At 39.5% G+C, this 19,011-nt stretch overlaps 1 protein-coding gene across 16 annotated transcripts in view; it reads right to left on the reverse strand.

Annotated features, from left to right (window-relative positions):
* The window catches only part of ANKS1B (ankyrin repeat and sterile alpha motif domain containing 1B), a 286,179-nt gene that overhangs the window by 171,124 nt on the left and 96,044 nt on the right, over positions 1–19,011 (reverse strand). For all 16 annotated transcript variants that reach the window (XR_015743859.1, XM_087934636.1, XM_087934639.1 and 13 more), the window contains exons 13-14: positions 17,691–18,253; positions 14,562–14,634 (exon numbers count right to left, since the gene is read on the reverse strand). Coding sequence is in view for 15 of the 16 variants with exons in the window: in XM_087934636.1 (XP_087790762.1) it covers positions 14,562–14,634; positions 17,691–18,253 (636 nt within the window). In the remaining variant the exon portion in view is untranslated. The remainder of the gene's footprint in view (positions 1–14,561; positions 14,635–17,690; positions 18,254–19,011) is intronic.

Consider the following 19,011-nt stretch of genomic DNA (forward strand, 5'->3'; position numbering starts at 1 on the left):
TTACCCGAACAGAAAATAATCCTTATTTTAAGACAATCTTTCCAAAAAAGAGGAAGCTTAGAATTAAAAAAATAAAAACAAAGGATTATTCTTTGGAATGTTCATCTTCCCAACTATGTCAAAGGAAAACTGCCAATCCTAGACTTTCCACTCCCTCAAAAAATAATACATTTGTATATGAGTTTCTGTGTGTGGTCAACAGCATTCATAGAATGATGAAATAGAAATTGCAATGTAACACAGCAAATTCAACCCTGTTTCAGCATCTGGGTGATGTCATGCCACCACAGAAAAGAAGTGGGGGTTGCAGCACAGTTCAGTAACACTGCGGACATTGGTATGATGCACCTTGCCCCCCCATTACATGGCCACTTTGTGTGTATACCCTAGTTAAATGCCACACTCCAGGCAGGAGTGGGACTTTGGACAAAATGTTTAATTTAATATTAAATGAAGTAATAATGATAAAAGTAAAATGTCTTTAAAGTAAGACATCTCATTTGTAGAATTAATTGCTCCCCAATCTGCCTATATAACTCAAAATCATTTTTTCTCACAAATACATATATCCATATTATTACTACTACAACAGTAAAGAAAAAGAAAAAAATAGATGAAAGGAGTAGCTTCATTGAGTAGGGAAGATGAAGGATGGAAATAAAATGCAATGTAGATGAGTCTAAACAAAGAATAGCCTATTCACTCCCAATAAATATGATTAGAACCTCTAGGTTTATTCAATATTATAAACATTTGCAACAGTCTATTCCAGTTCAAGGGATATTAACCCTAGAGTTTTTCTTTGTCCTCCCCCTCCCCCAATGTATAGAGGATGAATGTCCATAATGTAGCAGGAGAGGAAAAAGCCCAGTAATCATGAGACTAAGCTTATGTACGAGCAGTGAAAACCCAGTAATTGTGAAACCACGCTTCTGAATAAGCACCACCACTTCTGACATTGATACAGAAACTACAACTTGAAACTAGATATGTGATCTTGAAGTCCCCGAGAATGCAGGCAGTATCTGGTGGAGAACCATTGGATACAAGAATAAGCAGAACAGAATCTTCACAGAAACAGATTCTAGAAAATCAACTGCACCAGAATTGAGAAAGCTGGCATGTGCTTAAGACTGCCTTAGCTGTCAAATTTCTTATTAGAAAAAATCAGTAACAGCCTTATCTTGAAGCTATGTACCTTGTGCTAATGTGAATTCCTTAATCCTTGGGCAGGAATTCTTGAACCCTAACACTATATATGGGTTGTTTGAAGGAACTTTGACATTTGAACATTGCTACTGTCTGACTCCTTACAACTCACGATGAAAGACTAAACGCTGATTTACTGTTTTACACCGTAAAACAATAGTAGGTAGCCTTGATTTACAACTACCCTGTTTATTTAACCTATTCCAGCCAAAACAAAAGTCAGGATGGAGAGGCTAGCACAAAAAAAATCAGTCTATGATCAAACTACGTAATTAAGAGCACAAAGATACACAGTCATATAAATCTGTTTATACCCAAATCTTCATCTGCCCCATTCCACTTTGCTAGAAATGCCAGTTTGTCCATTTTAAAAATATTATGGGAATCCAGAAAGTTTCATAACATTCCAAACATACGGTATTTTATTTATTTAACTATGTGATCAAGAATTTCTAGGTGATCATGCTCAAGTCATCTGGATGAATAAATTAATAACTTACAATAGCTACACCTCCAAACTCTGCTGGAGCCACAAGGAAAATTGTGCTCAGTATTTGAAGTCCCTCTGAAAGTTAATATTGCCAAGAGATGTGTGGGACACCTATGAAATGGACTGAGGCCTCTGACAAATGTATTAGTGAGTTTAGACTGGTAAATCAAGAGCTGACATTAAGTCAGTCCACGTTAAGGAACCAATTTTAGGTACACTTGACTGACAAGATCCTGAATGAATAAGTGAATACAGAAAAGCTACATACACCTCAAGCCTTTATGCAACTTGGTGTTATCACTACATGACTAAAAAGCTGGAGAGTTTAGTTGACAACAGTAGTGGTCATAATTTAGTCTTTGGAGAACAAGTAACAGGACTTCCCTGCACTGAAGTCTTCAACAGAAGAGCCTATGGACCTTGGTGGCATTCAGCTTTGGCTGATGCAGCCTCATTGGTAAAAGCTAAAGATCTAGCAGACAAGTCATCAGGGTTATTGATGCTTTAATCTCTCAAAGATGATATATTCTAACCATATTTCAAACAGTCTGCTAGTCATAGCATCAACCAGATGGTAATTAATCTATTACAATGAATTATTTCCGCTCTTGTCATATTTTTACATTACACAACCTGCCAAATCTAATTCTGGACAGAGGAGCCCAATTCAATGCTTGGTTTTGATGGAACATGTTCCAGTCCTGTTGCTAGGAATGAATTTGTCCGTAGTATACCATTCTCAGTCAACTGGTTAAACAGAACAGACTAATGCCATCGTAAAGGGTGCAATATCACTTACCCAAAAGATGATTGTGCTGCTGGAATATATTGTGCTCCACTGGAAAAATAAAAAGATTGAATTACTAGGGCTGCACTGTGTTTAGTAGAGCTATGGAAAACTATGCCTAGATATTTATCAATCAATCAGAATAGAGCTGGAAGGGACCTTGTGGGTCTTCTAGTCCAACCCCCTGCTCAAGCAGGAGATCCTATACTATTTCAGATAAAACATCCAGTAATGAAGCATCCACAACTTCTGAAGGCCAGCTGTTCCACTGGTTAATTGTCCTAACTGTTAGGAAGTTTGTCCTTAATTCCGGGTTGCTTCTCTCCTTGATTAGTTTCCATCCATTGCTTCTTATTTTGCCTTTTGGTGCTTTGGAAAATAAGTTGAACCCCTCAGCCCCTTGGTGTTGCACTAACACCATGCTTTTCTCTTGGAATTCAAGGTCATGTACAAACACTATGGAGAAGTGGGGACTAAAATTGGATCATTGCAGTCCAAATCCAACTTTTTAAGCTCTGTATACATTTTGGAATGCTCTATAGCTTTATCCTTGTTTGCTGTTGAATGTAAACCTAAAAAGCCTATGGCCCATGATGTAGCTAACAAACCAGATGTCAATCCCAAGGCGTGGAAAGCTGAACTCAGATCTTGAGAGGATCCAATTGCCTGTATGAATTCTCTCCAGAATTTTGCAGTAAATTGAACCCCTCTATCTGAAATGATTCTGCGAGGCACTCCATGTAGTCTATATATATGATTCACAAACATTTTGAATAATTTTCTGGCTCATGGTAGACCTTTGCATGGAATAAAATGAGCTTGTTTGGAAAATAAATCCACTACAGTCCAAATTACTATGTGCCCTTCACTGTCAGGTAAATCTATTATAAAATACTGTACATCCCTATCTCCTCCTAGGGCCGGGATGGCTCAGCTACAGATTGTAATAATCCTGGAGGTTTTCCTGATCTGGTTTTCCTTGTGGCACAAGTGGCACAACTCTTTACATAATCCTCAATGTCTTGTTTCATACTTGGCCACCAAAACTGGCGTTGTAGTATATGTGTATATGTGTAGATTTTTTAAATATCCAAAATGTTCTGCTTGTTTAATGTCATGACTTTTTTGAAGTACAAGAAGATGTAAACCAACAAACCAACTCAGCTGATTTGCTGGGAAGTAAATGCTGATAGATTGGTGGGAAAATTCCATTAAAAATATCCACACAAGCCAAAACCAAATTCTGTGGGAGGCAGAGGAGGTTAAAAATGTGCATTGTATGATTGTGATTAACCTAATTGATAGTGGGGGCTGGGTAATTTAATCCAAACCAAAGCCGGTGCGAATCAGCTGAATCCCACCATTGCCTGCATGTCCACCAAGAAACCCACTACCAATTGTAACATTCTTGTCCTGCTTTGTGTTTTATACTTATTTAATTTTAGCAGATTTTATTTTTATTTCTGGTCTATATAACTCTATATAAATTATGTAGAGACATCTTAATGAATTATCTTCCCAGTGAAACTATGCTCAATCAATGAGGTTATTTATAAAACCCATAACTACTCTATATTATACATACCATTACATCACTTCAGTGCAACTCATGTAATAGAATTTTTTCATAGAAATTCTAGTTGTAGATTATCTGCAATAATGATTAATTCAATAAAGTTGGATGTGTAGGGATTCCTGACAAGCAGAATCAACTGATCGGTGGAGAACAAATTTTTCTTAAAAGTTTGCTTCTTGAAAAACTTTTGGTAATTAATAAGCTGAACACAAATATAATTTCAGAATGACTGTATCATGTGGATATCTTGGGAAATATGAAATTAACCTTTAATGAATATAATGTATTTAATTGCATAATATTTCCAACATGCTGCATGAGTTCAACAGGGCCAAAATGTTTTGCTGCTGATTTTCATTCATACTCAGTGTCTTACTAATTTTTCATGAATTGTTGAAAACCTGGTGTTCTTGGATTTAAATTATGTTTGAACTCCTTTGGGCTTTCTGGTGTCCTTTTGTGTTTTGGGGTCAGTTTGGGGGTTTGTTGTATTCCTTTATCATTTATATGAATTATTTTATTTGAAGTTCTTTTTAATGCCCCTCGAGTCATTGTAGAACAAAGTAGACTTTAAGCTGAAATATTAAACTAAATATTGAATACATGAATGCCCATAAAATGAGATACACTGAACCAGTGCAAAAAGGAATTGTATTATAGTGTCATTTTTTAACCAAATGCAGTGATAAATGTGCTCATAAATATTAAAAGCCTTATTCTTAAACACTACATTACTCAAACATGATTGCTTCTTAGTCTTCACTACATACAGTGAAAGTATTTTCCCCAGCTTTTCCACAGATAATTTCTAATGTGTGTGGTTATCATGATAATCAAAGAGCTAGAATGCATAGTGATACTGTGAATTCTTTTAATTCTTTGTTATATTGTGCATGTTAGACTTGCCCAAGCTCATTCCACATTTGCTACCAGCTTGGTAGCAATGTAATATGAACAATTTGTTTATAATTTTAGAAAGGACTTTTCCTTTTCCATTTTGATGAACAGATATTAAGGGATGTTTTGACATAGTAACAATAGTATTGAAGATATGAAAGTGGCTAAAAAAGCCACTAGTAGAATTGCACAACAGAACAGTGAATGTATAAATAAGGGCAAAAGGGGATTTGGGCAAAGAAAATGTTTAAGAGGTCTTGGTGGGAAAAACTCTTGGTATGTTTCCAGAACCTTGATATAAATTGTCAATGCTGGTACAAATCACATAACAGTGTATTTTTTAATCACAAAAAGCAAACTCTTAATAAAAAATGATCAAGCACATAATAGGTAACTTTTATAAAACAAATTTACATAGAGAAACCTGTATTTTGGTTACATATTGCCATAATATATGGCTAATATAAACATGTAAGTTATTACTATGTTTCTTTCTACAACATTTATGACACATTAATGTTGTGACTGGGAGGTTTGAGCCTGCTGTGCACTTTGAGTCTGATGTGTCAGAAGACACAGGTTCGAGTGATGAGGAGGGTTTGGCATTGGAATTTGAACCTGCTTTAATGGGAGATGCATTATTCCTTTGGGACATTTGGACTCTCACCTTGTGGCTACAGGTGAGACAGAACATTTTTGACCTGGACCATCATCCCATCTTCTAACCAAGATGGACAAAACACAGCTAGAGCAGCAACAGCTACAGATTAGCCAACTTCTGCAGGAAAACCAGGTATTGCAGAAACAAGTCACCCAGCTTGTTAATCATATCACGCTGATGCAAGCTCCTGTTACTCCTGCCCCTCCCCATAGGAAATGCCCAGTAGCTGTGCCGGATAAATTCTCTGGACAGCCTGAAATATTCCCGGCTTTTATGGGGCAGTGTCAACTGTTTATGTCCTTAAGGCCAGAAGATTTCCCTGATGACCGGGCTCGGGTGGGGTTTGTTATCAGTCTCTTGTCGGGTTCGGCTGCAAGATGGGCTACTCCTTTGCTGGTGCAAAGTAGTCCTTTATTGAATGACTATCAGGGCTTTTGGCACCATTTACGTTCTATGTATGAGGACCCCATAAAAATTCAAACAGTAGTCAGACGTTTAAAGGACATTCCTCAGAGGAAACGCCCTTTGCAAGAGTTTATTGCAGAGTTTTGTCTGCTCTGCATGAACTCTGCTTGGAATGAGGCACCCCACATGGACACTTTTCAGGAGGGTGTGGTAGAAGAAATTCAAGATGAGTTGGTGCATGTGGAGCCAGCTCTAACCCTGGATGCGTTAGTGGTGCAATGTTTGCGCATTGACACCCGGCTTCAATGGCGCAAGACTAGACCCCCAGTTCCAGAGCTGCCCTCCCACTCACGGCCACAGCCTCCCGTACAACCAGCGCCCTTGGTATCCCATAGTGCCGTGACCAGGACCGAGGAACCGATGGAGTTGGGTGTGCTCCGCCCTCGGTTGATGGCACAAGAACGCACACGGAGATTTCAAGGAGGCTTGTGCCTGTATTGTGGGGGGTTGGGACATTTTGCCACTTCCTGTCCTGGTAAACGAAGGGGGGCACGAAAGCCACTGCCCGAATCTCATCCTGTACCGTCGGAGAAATGGGGCAGGCCCAGCCTTGGGGAAACCCTAGGTCGGGCACATACCACACAACCACCTGAAGTAGCGGAGGTGAACTCTGGTCCTCCCCTACATTTGCTTTTGGACACACAGGTTTTCTTGCACCCGGTCGGAGGGGATTCCTGCAGTTGCGTTGGTGAACTCGGGGGCTACTACCAATTTCATGGACCGGGTTTTTGCAACACATTATGGAATCCCCTTGGTTGTGGTGGAGCCTCCCATTAAGGTGGAAAGCATTGATGGGCGGGAACTGCGGTCTGGGCCTATTCGTTTTGCTACTCAGCCATTACGCCTGGTCATTGGGGACCACGAGGAGGCGATTAGCTTTTATATCACCTCAGACCTCCATCTCCCCTTGGTTCTCGGAATGGCTTGGCTACGATTGCACGATCCTCGGTAGCATGGGCACAGAACGCCATTTCATTCCCGGGTCTCCAGTGTGTGGACCATCTAAAACACATCTGTGCTGGTCAAGACATCGCTGCTCCCGCCGACTCCGTACCTCATGAACTGACTTCTTAGATGTTTTTAGCGAGAAGGAAGCAGATTGGTTACCCCCGCATCGACCTTATGACTGTCCTGTGGACCTCCTGCCCAATGCTCCGCTACCCAAGGGGCATTTGTATTCAATGTCTGAGCCCAAATTGGCCACTCTTCGAGATTTTCTGGACAAGAACTTGGCCCAGGGGTTTATCAGACTGTCGTCGTCTCCTCTTTCTGCTCCTGTCCTTTTTGTGAAAAAGAAGACAGGGGATTTGCGCTTATGTTGTGACTACCGCAGGTTAAATGCCATTACGGTGAAAAATAGTTATCCTTTGCCACTCATCCCCAAGTGATGGAGTGATTACGAGAGGCCACTATTTTCACCAAGCTCGATCTTCGAGGGGCTTACAACCTGGTGTGGATGCGCAAAGGAGATGAGTGGAAGACGATGTTTGGTACTAGATACGGCCACTTCGAATATACTGTAATGCCTTTTGGGTTGACCAATGCCCCCGCGGTCTTTCAACGTTTCATGAATGATATTTTCAGGGACATGCTTGATCGATTCATGGTGGTGTACCTGGACGACATTTTGATCTATTCTAATTCCAGGGAAAGCCACCTTCACCAAGTCCACCAGGTATTACAACGTCTTTGGGAGGATAAACTCTATGCGAAACTGGAGAAATGTCTCTTTTTCCAGACTTCCATAGAGTTCTTGGGAATATCATCTCTCCCGAAGGCATTGCTATGGACCCACGCAAGGTGGAGGCTCTGTGTAGTTGGGAACCCCCTCGTCGAGTGAAAGACGTGCAACGTCTCTTGGGGTTTGCTAATTATTACAGGTCCTTCATCCCAGGTTTTGCTAAACTGACGGATCCCATCACCCAGCTCCTTCACAAGAAGGTTCCATTCCAGTGGGGGCCTCCACAGCAACAGGCCTTTGAGGCCATCAAGAAAGCCTTCGTTGCGGAACCGATCTTAAGGCATCCCGACCCCCATCGTCCATTTGTAGTGGAGATGGATGCATCCAACGTGGCCATTGGGGTGGTGTTGTTACAAGCCCCAGCGGATGGTGCACCTCTTTTTCCATTATTCATGGAAACTTACTACTTTCGAGCGTAATTATACCATTTGGGAGAAAGAGTTGCTGGCCATTAAGGCTACGTTTGAGATCTGGCGACATCACCTGGAGGGGGCTCGGCACAAGGTGGAAGTTCAGACGGATCATCGGAATCTGGAACACTTGACCACTGCTTGGAAATTGAAGCAACGACAGATCCGATGGTCGTTGCTCTTTGCTAGGTTCAGTTTTTCGGTCACGTACATCCCTAGTGGTCAAAATAAAAAAGCAGATGCCCTGTCCCGCAAACCAGAATATCTGTGTCCTGAAGAACCTCTTCCTTCACATATGGTGCTGCCACCGGAATCTTTGGCTGTTATCCAGGAACCAGTGGATTTGAGGGCTTGGGTATGAGAGGCACAGCGCGTAGACGATTGGTCGCAGCAGAGAATGGGGGAAATTGGACCCGACTCCCCATGGACTCTGGAGGAGGGTTTACTACAACATTGGGGCCGATTGTATGTGCCCACCAGGACACTTAGAGCCCTCATCATGAACCAATGTCATGAGAACCCAGCCGCGGGTCATTTGGGGTTCTTCAAAACCCTTCATCTAGTCACAAGGAGTTTTTGGTGGCCTCGAGTTCGGCATGATGTCTTTGCTTATGTTACCTCTTGTGTACCATGTCGGCAAGCAAAAGCTGTGTCGGGTGCACCTCCTGGCCTTCTTCAACCACCACCGACTCCAAACCAACCCTGGGGGGCAATTTCCATGGACTTTTTAACACACTTGCCCTCTTCATCGGGTTATACGATGGTACTTGTGGTGGTTGACATGCTCACCAAGATGGCCCATTTCATCCCATGTAGAAGGTTACCATCGGCTCGCGTTACTGCCTGACTTTTTCTGCAACATGTATTCCGTTTGCATGGCTTACCAGACAGAGTTGTTTCAGATCGCGGTGTCCAGTTCACCGCTCAATTCTGGAAGAGCTTAATGAATGCATTACGGGTGCAAGTATGTTTAGCATCGGCGCACCACCTGGAAAACAATGGCGGGACTGAGAAAGTAATTGGCATCCTCGTCCAATACCTCAGATGTTTTGTTAATCAACGACAAAACGACTGGGTGACCTATCTTCCTTTGGCGGAGTTTGCCTTTAACAATTCTCAGCACACCTCTACCCACATGACGCCTTTTTACGCCAATGTGGGTTGCCATCCGAGGTTTTTCCCCTTGTCGATCTTAGATTCCCCGGTTCCAGAGACACGAGAATTTGTGTCTGAACTACATTCGGTGCACCAATTGATTTCCCAACAATTGGAACGGGCTAAGGCGGACTATAAAGATTCGTGGATCGTTCGCGTCGGGAGATGCCTCCGCTGGCTGTGGGGGACAGGGTGTGGTTGTCCACGAAGCATCTCCGGGTTGATCATCCGATTAAGAAGTTGGATCATTGCTTCATTGGTCCCTTCCCTATTGAGGCGGTCATCAATCCCGTTGCTTATCGGCTCACCCTGCCGTGCTCCATTTGCATTCATCCTGTCTTCCACCGTTCCCTTCTGGTTTCTGACACCCCATCATGTACTCTCCATTTCCCAATGATGCGGTTTCTCCATCTGGGCCCAGCGATGATCCTGTTGTTGATGCCACGGTGGTTGGCATTCACGATTCATGATGGCTGAAAGGACGATTTCAGTACTTCGTAGGGAGGTTGGAGAATGAAACAGAGATTCGTTCCTGGGAGGATGCATCCAAGGTGCATGCTCCGGACCTTATCCGGCTATATCATGCACAATTTCCACCGAAGCCACATCCGGATCGCCAGACTCATGGGAAGGGCCCTGCAATGAGGGATAGTGTTGTGACTGGGAGGTTTGAGCCTGCTGTGTGCTTTGAGTCTGATGTGTCAGAAGACACAGGTTCGAGTGATGAGGAGGGTTTGGCATTGGAATTTGAACCTGCTTTAATGGGAGATGCAGACGTGAGCCAGGAGGATGAGGAAGTGTCGGAATCACCTTCCTCTCCAGAACCTTCCACATCAATTATGCCTCAGGTGTCAGCAGCTGATCCACAGAACATGCCAGAGTCTTTGAGTGATGATCAAACTGACAAATGTTGGGTTGATGCAAGGACTAGACGTAGGCTGAGACGTCAAGCACAATTTGAAAGGAAACGTCAAATCAGAGGCTAATTAGAGAGACTGACACACCCCTTCAAGGAATATAAGGAGGCGTGTTAGCTAGAGATCCTTGTTTGGGTCAAACTTCGTTAATTACGTTCGCAGTTTGGGAGAAGCCTTCTGTTTACCTTTCAGCTCTGATTTATCATGCGGCTTCTTATCTGAGTTTGAAAACAGTTTCTGGGAAAGCTGCCAACAACGACTACAGAGGAAAGTTAACTCTGTTGTTTCCTGATATTGTCTGTTCATGTTTATTCCTTTGGGACATTTGGACTCTCACCTTGTGGCTACAGGTGAGACAGAACACATTAATATCTTTCTTCATTGTAGACTGAAACAGTGTATTAACATCTATATTTGACAACAGTTACAGTGACTAAGTAACTGAATAAACCAGAAATAAGTTATCCCAGAATATGCAACAAACAATAAACAACTGTATAAATATTGATCCACCTACACATTTCCTTTCTTAAAAAAGACCGCTTTATTGTATTATAAGATGCAATAGTATGATATGTATTATACTATTGCATTTAGCATGCAATAATATAAGATGCATTACATTTTGGGGGTACAGTGGTAATATAGGATTAACTAAGTGCTTGGAAGAATAAACCTTTCATCCCAGTGAGAGCTCAGATTGGAACCTGCAGTATTAACTATTAATACTATGATGTATTTTGTTTCATTATGAATATGAACTGACTGAAAACATCATCCATGGGCTTTCATAAGGTAGTAAATATCTAGGAATAAAAGAATATTAGTAGTTCGGGATTGAAATGAGGGTCTTTGGTGTTTTCTGAATTTGATTGTTTTCTTGCAGATGTTTCATCACTCAAACTACGTAACATCATCAGTGCAAGGTTTGGTCTCATTTCATATTCTAGTGGTTTGCTCTATCAGTGTTTGTGGGGGTGGTTTTGGTGGTTTTTTGTTTGGGCTGCTTATTGTTGGCTTGTTTGGCAGTTTCTTGATTGGGGTATTAGATCATAGAACAACAGAGTTGGAAGGGACATTGGAGGTCATCTAGTCCACCACCACCCCGCTCAAGCAGGAGAGTCTATTCCAAATATTAGCCTCTACCTAGGATAGAACTCACAGCCTCCTGATTGTGAGGCGAGAGCTCTAACTCTAGGCCACCAGAGCTCCCTATTGTTTACTTGATTGTTGGTCTGATGTTAATCTTGGAGTTCATTTAGTTTGGGTAATGAGATGACTGCAGGAAAACAACCAAATTCAGGGAGAGTACCAAAGAGCCCTCAGTGAAGTTCTAGATATTCCCTCAGGAGTTTGTCTGTCTGTCAGTCTATCTGTCTGCCTTAAAAACATTAGATACAGAGACAAGAGGCAAAGGCAGAATCACTACAATGGGAGCACTTTTTCTGTTAATCCACCAGCTACTTCTAACAAAGAGTGCCCCTATCAGGACCCCAAGCTAACTGGCAAAACTCAATTTTCATGCCCTTGCAGGTCAAAAAGGGTGGGAGAGACCTCATCTCAGATAGCAAGACATTCCAAAAAATGGGGACCATAGCAGAAAAATCTCTTTTTCTAGACCTTGCCAACCAAAACTAATTTGAGACAGGAAGCCACACATGATCAGAAGTGCAATGTGTTTTTCAGTCCCTTGGCCATATTTATATTATTGTTTGGGGTGTTTATTTTTATATACTTTAGCCTCATGTTATCCCTCAAGGGTACCATAAAATTAGCACAATTGATTCAAATGTTGCAAACCCATGGCAGCTCTGACCCTACGATTAGACTTATTGGAAATCCCACCCAGTTTATTTACTTGTATTCCCATATTTCTCAGGTACAGAGGCTGTTATTAGATGCTGGGGGCTTGCAATTGCTGCAGCTGCTCCAACAGTGACCACAGAATGTTTAACCACGACTGAATCATGGACTAGTGGTTATGGTAGTTTCTGTCGTTGCTATCTAGCAATACTAGCTATTTTCTGGAATAACTGGTCCATTTGGATTACCACTTGATTCTTACACTGGAGAGAGGCACTAGTAATTTGATTGGCAGCTGTATATGGTATATGGACAAGGTTGTACATAAAAACATAAAAATATTTTTCCTTTCTTACTATCTACAGTTAGCAAACATCCCTGCTAAATTACCAAGAAAACTATTTTTTTCTTTAACATTCTTCATGTCTAAATAAAAGATCTGACTCAATTGTTTATAATGAAATACTGCAGATATAAAACTATATATTTTGGAAATGCCACAAATCTCTCTTAGTTGATGCAGTTTTAGGTGAACAGATTTCTTTTATTTTTGCATTTGTAAAGTATTTCTATACTACCACCTCCTTTTATTGGATCCATTGAGCTCATAGAAATTTCATTTTTGAATATCAGTAGCAGTTCTATCATTCTTTCATTGTTTTAAAAATGCTTTCTCAAAAATAAGCAGAATGCAGCATTTCTGCAGCATTCTGTGCTGCATATCATTATTGTTCATGTATGTTGTCAGGCATTTCAGAGGTTTATTGATTTTTTTTAGCAGCAATCTTACTGACAAAATAAAACTTAATTGTTGGCTATTTCTAATAATAACAGGTTAGACTGATATCCAGAAAATAAAATTAATTAATTACAAATGCAATTTCAGGATTAATTTCCAACACCTATTAAGAGTGTATGTGTTAAACAGTATTTTGTATGTGATATGTATGGGGAAAATCTTTGAAGAAATTTATAGAATTTATTTAATTTAATGAGTTCTATTATCACACTGAATTTAGAGAAGTTTTAAATTCTTCAGGTATATGCATAATATCTAGTTTTCAGTTCACTATTCCTCAACAACTTCAACATGTTGAGTCATTAAGATTTAAGAGCTGACCAGCAGCAGTAATAGCTGCCAGATGCTGTAAGTCTGGCTGATGCAGTTGAGAATGATTCAGCATAGCATGGGTATTTCCTTTTAAGACTGGGGATGGGTTCTATCCCTTTAAGAATGTTTATATAATTGCAGCAATTAGAGGGCTGTTCTCTTTCCTTGTGTCCGGTATTCATTGCAGAGTTCTCCGTGTAGAGTTAAGAAGAAGAAAGCTTGCTTGTAAGGTATTTTGTCTACCATGTATATTTCTGTATATAACTGTCTTGTAGATAAATCACTGTTAAATGTCTAAGTCTCTGTGTGCTGTGTTTTGCTCTTGGGTTGTCTCGTAATAGTAGTCACACTGTAAACGCTCTGACACAATACAAGACAAGGTTTTAAAATTATGGAATCACACTCACTGTTTCATTATTATTATTATTATTATTATTATTGAATAATAATATTTTAAAATAATAATAATATAATGCTTCTGTTTATATGTTGATGAGCATGCCCATATGATCATTCTAAGGTGACTAAATATAATTGATAGTTTACAAATGTACCCATGCCAGTATTATAACTGTAATTTTAACCTACATCATGAACGTTATTAAAATCTGTCTAAATTTAATTCTCTACCAAAATATCCTATCTCAATTTTACTGTTCATTCCTTCTGTATCTTACTTCCTACAACAACTCTATCCATATAGTCATCATGTATCCAAGGTCCCTTTCAACTTTGTTATTCTATGAATTCTATGAATGTAATATAACACATAAAAATACCATATCTACTGTATATTAACATTCTTTAGCAATTAATAGGGAAAAATCTCTTTATCTATTTACAATTTTAGGAAGAATTATAAGGTTTTATAGAAATAAATTAACAGTCTCAATAACTATTTTTAAACTGAACTTTCCTTCCATATGAAATAGAAGAAACAGAAATAAAGCATGCATTTAACATAGAATTTGCATGTCAGGTTTATTTTTCTGTGAAATATCGGAAAATTGGATTTATGATTTTAGTACTGGCAAAAAGATGATTTTGCAAAGAAGTGAACAACCAATAACAATATGGGTATGTCATTAAAAGACCTGAAGAACTAGGTTAGAGAAAAATCTATGTGATCAGTAAAAGTCAACATTCACTTGATGGCACATAATTCAACTTTTTGATTGACTGATTAATTATATCCAGAAAACCCTGCATTTCAATTAATGTAATGAAAAAAAATTAATTTGGTCAGAAATACATGACAGTCTGAATAAACCGCTATAATTTGCTATTTTTCTAACTTCATTAATATATTCTTAAAGGAAATAAAGCATTTGTTTCTTACTTGTAGTACCATCATTAATCTCTTCAAGTCCAGTAGTTATACCAGCATCAATGGAACTCATTATTTTATCAATCTGCAAGGAAAAATAGGGATTTTTAAAAGATGTATTGTAATGTAAATTAACATGTAATTGTATACAATAAGAAGTGTAGAGGCAAAATAACTACTTTTGTTATTTAAATGTTACTGTAAAGTATATACACATCTACAAATAACACAAAATGAATAGCTTAAGCTGAACTATTAACATGAATTTCAAAGATGTTCAGATTATCATAATATAGCATCCACACAGTGTTGGAAACATTTCATTAAATATGTGTTTAAATGATTACCTAAAAGGGCTTCAATGGATGCTATTATACAACAGGGGAGGGAGGGAGGGAAGGGGAAGGGAGAGAGGGAGGGAGGGGGGGAGGAAGGAAGGAAAATTATATACTTATCATTTTATTTTATTTTAGGACATTTATATTCGCACACGGAGACTCAAGGCAGTTTACAGGAATATAAAAACCACACACACACATAAAAACAACACATCGCATGAGCCATTTAATGGGCTCCATCCCGTTCTGGGTTCTCCAGGCCAGCTGCCAGAACCAGGTCATCAGTGCCTTCTGGAAGAGTGTTAGAGTGGGGGCCATTCTAATCTCTGGGGGAATGATGTTCCAGAGAGAGGGAGCCACCATGGAGAAGGTCCTTCTTCAAGGTACCACCAGGTTTATCTCCCTAGGGGATGGGACCCATAATATTTCTTGCCTCCCTGCTCTGGTGGGTTGGGTAGATGTGACCAGCAAGAGATGGTCTCTCAGATAACCTGGTCCTGAGCCATGAAAGACTTTAAAAGTGACAACTAGCACCTTGAATTGCACCTGGAAGCAAATCAGCAATCAATGCAGGTCCCGCAAGAGAGGTCATACATTTGCACAAAACCATACGGGGCACTGTATTTTGTACCAACTGGAGCTTTTCCATGCTCTTCAAGGACAGCCCATATAGAGCACATTGCAATACTCAAGATGAAAAGTGATTAGGGCATGAGTATCCATGAGTAGGGATTGTTGTCCAGGAAAGAACATAACTGGTGCACACCACAGTTGCGCAAAGGCCCTCCTGGCTACACTTGATCTTCCAGGAGAACCACTAGATTATGCACAGGGTCTGTTTGGGGTAGTGCCACCCCATCCAAGACCAAAGGTGGCAATTCTTCCTGGGCCAAAGAACCCCAAACCCAGAGCCACTCAGTCTTTCCAGGGTTCAGTTTCAACCCATTGCTCCCCATCCAGCCCCTAACAGCCTCCAGGCACTGTGAGTGGAAGGATACAGCATTGCTTAACTCACCACAGGCTGAAACATACAGCTGGGTATTATCACCATATTGATGATACCTCAGTCCATGGTAATGGGTGATCTCACCCAATGGCTTCATATAAATGTTGAACAGGAGTGGGGAGAGTACAGACCCCTGCAGAACCCCGCAAAGTAATGGGTGAGGGGTGGATCTTTTTCTTCCTGTCAACACTGACTGAGACTGGCCACAGAGGAAGGAAGTGAACCAGGATAGTACAGGGCCTCCCAGTCTTATGCTCTGAAGTCCCTCCAGAAGAATACCATGGTTGATGGTATTGAAAGCCTCTGAGTGGTCATACAGAGCAAGGATGGATGCACTATCCCCATCCCACTCCTGCCAGAGATCATCCAATATATGATATCTAATATTTAATCTTATCAAATGCAGGCACACTTTGAATAATTTATACTTGTATTTCACTGATTTCTTTACCTTTTCTTTTTCTTAGGAAAGTGCCAAGTATAAAGTATGCATCTTTTATAAAATTATTTGTTTCGTATTTGTTCTACATGCATCTTTGTTCTATATGCACTGTACACAGATTTTGCATGGAAGAAGCATTGTTACAAGAATAGAATAGAAGGTTTTAGAATAGAAGGTTAACTATTTATTCTTCTCAATTTGGGGTATATACAGAAGCTTGTTTATTGACTTTTCCTGAATGTACTGCATCAATGTCTTTATTTCACAAATTTCAGTGGATGTCTTTTTCAGAATGTTTAGCAAGTTCAAAAATTTTGTTAATTGATCTGGAACTAAGTGAAATAAAAAAAATATTCCTTCAAATGAGATACTCTCATTTGAAGTTTGATTTATATATAAGTATTTCAGATGAAAAAGAAGTCAAGATACTGACAAATATCCTAAAACTACTCTACGGATATTAATAGTCGGTGGAATATGGCCATCTATATATTTACAAGGTAGTCACTTGCAAAGATCCTACCTTCCATTGAATAATGTGAACATCCTTAGGATAAAATTCAGTTTTGATTGCACATGTGGCATCCTGACCACAATCAGGGAAAGTTGCATGTGATATAGGTACAACTAAGACTAGTAACTTAGTTCCCTCTTTCTTTGTCCTACTAAAATGCCTTACTTGAATGTTTTGATGAACTAAAACTATGATAGTTAGTATAGATCAAGATATCAAATAACAATCATGGCTTGGAAGTAAGCATTAGTCTTTTTGAAGGAATTTGATCTTTTACATCTAAACAGGTAGTCTTCAATAGCCAGCCCATTATGGTCACAAGTTGTGATGGCTGTTAAGTAAAGCACCCATGTGATCACCTTGCTTAATGACCCCCCTATCTCTTCTCTCCACAATGTGATCATTAAAGCTAGAAGCAGAAGGCTAGAAATTAAGGGAGGTGGGGGAAATGAAGCTGGGCGAAAGCTTTTTACCACCTTCATTTCTTCCTGAAGTTCACAGGATGCCTTGCCCTGCCTGTGCTAGAAAGAAAGGCATTGCAGAACAAGTCCTCTGTCCCTCAGCATTCTTAGGCCATGTTGCTATTAGTATTGCTAGATCTGACTGTTCTAGACTGTTCCAAAAATGGCAGTTCCTGCCGATTTCCCTCAGCCTGGGTAAGTGAGGAAGCTGGCAGGAAATTGCAAGTCCCAGGTTGGCAGGTAGGTAAGTGTCTGCTGTTGGGTGAGTGAAGGAATGAAGGGTTATGTGGATGGTGTCGGAGGATATTGTGGGAGACATGGCAAGGGTTGAAATGCAGTTCTGTTATTTTGATTCACTTTCTTCCTTCATGAATACTTACTTCTTCCCATTCTGAAGTAAATGATGGTGTTCTTTCAGAATTTTTTCTAGAGGTTTCTTGGATAGCTGAAGATTCGTTCCAATTCTGTCTTGCTTTGTGATCATTAGAAACAAGATTTGAGTCTGATTTAGAAATGTATTTGGATAAATGAATGTCAAGAAGTGTCTTTGGCAAAGATCGTATTCGTCCAAGTGTGCAAGCACGTTCTACAATTCCTGCAGCATTAACTACCCACTGATCTCCAGTTCTTGTGATACCAGCCAATGTGTTAGCTTCTCCTAGAATGTTTTTAGAAGGGAATATAGTTCTATTTAAAATTGGTGGCTTTTTCTTTTTAACCAGAAGAACAGTGCTATTTTCTTGGAGAGAATGTTGTGGATTCAAAATACTGAGGTTCAAACTAATTTTTTGATTCAAATCATCGTTTGGACAAATTTTTCTGTAGAGGTGAAGTGGATTTTCTGGTGGGTCACAAGCAGGTGATGATCCATGAAGAAGGCCAGCAAACTGCTCAAAAGGGTGTGCTTCTAGATGATCACTGTCAATGGATGTTTGTTGGGTTCCTGTAAAATATAATGATCCTTACTGTTTTATTATTTTAAACAGAAAAATTTCTTTTCTTTAGCAGTATTGCATTGTTGCTTGCACAATAAGAAAAAAATCTGATAGTATTAAAGAAAATCATTTTGCTTTTTAATTGTGTTCAGCTATATTTTAGTACATTTCCTGAATTACTCCCTTACTTTGAGAATCTTAGCCTTATTAAATTTCTATGAAGTTGACAGAAAAGAGAATCATATAATTTGGTATATCATAATCTTTTAAATTTTAAATTCTCTTTGTCTAATATAGAAGATATATATGTAAGTACCAAAAACCCAATAATCTACAATGGTGGCAAAGAGCCTCCCTGGTGTAAAACAAAAACTGTGGCTTATTACATGTTACAGTTTTTCTTAATAGTTGTTGCTTTTCTATATATGCATGTGTCATGTATATAACACTAATAGTAGATGTACTGTAAGTGGATTTATCAATTGAAATAACATGCCTGTAATCATAATGTAACTTGAAAGTGTGTAGAACTGAAGTGTTTCAATATACTGAATATTTATTTTGCTTTCACTTTTGTTCAGATACAGGACTTACTACATAATAGCTTTGAATTATCTTTACCTTTGTTTCATTCAAGATAAACTATAGATAGAACTAAGAAAATAATTTAAGCCCAACTTGGAAGGATATATGCTTCAACCTGTTAATTGTGTATTTTTTTAGTTATAACATTAAGAACTCTGCCTTTTAAAATAATTATTAAAGA

The sequence above is a fragment of the Pseudonaja textilis genome, chromosome 5 (assembly GCF_049901715.1).
Source record: "Pseudonaja textilis isolate UNSWEBS1 chromosome 5, rPseTex1.2, whole genome shotgun sequence".
Lineage (NCBI taxonomy): Eukaryota > Metazoa > Chordata > Lepidosauria > Squamata > Elapidae > Pseudonaja > Pseudonaja textilis.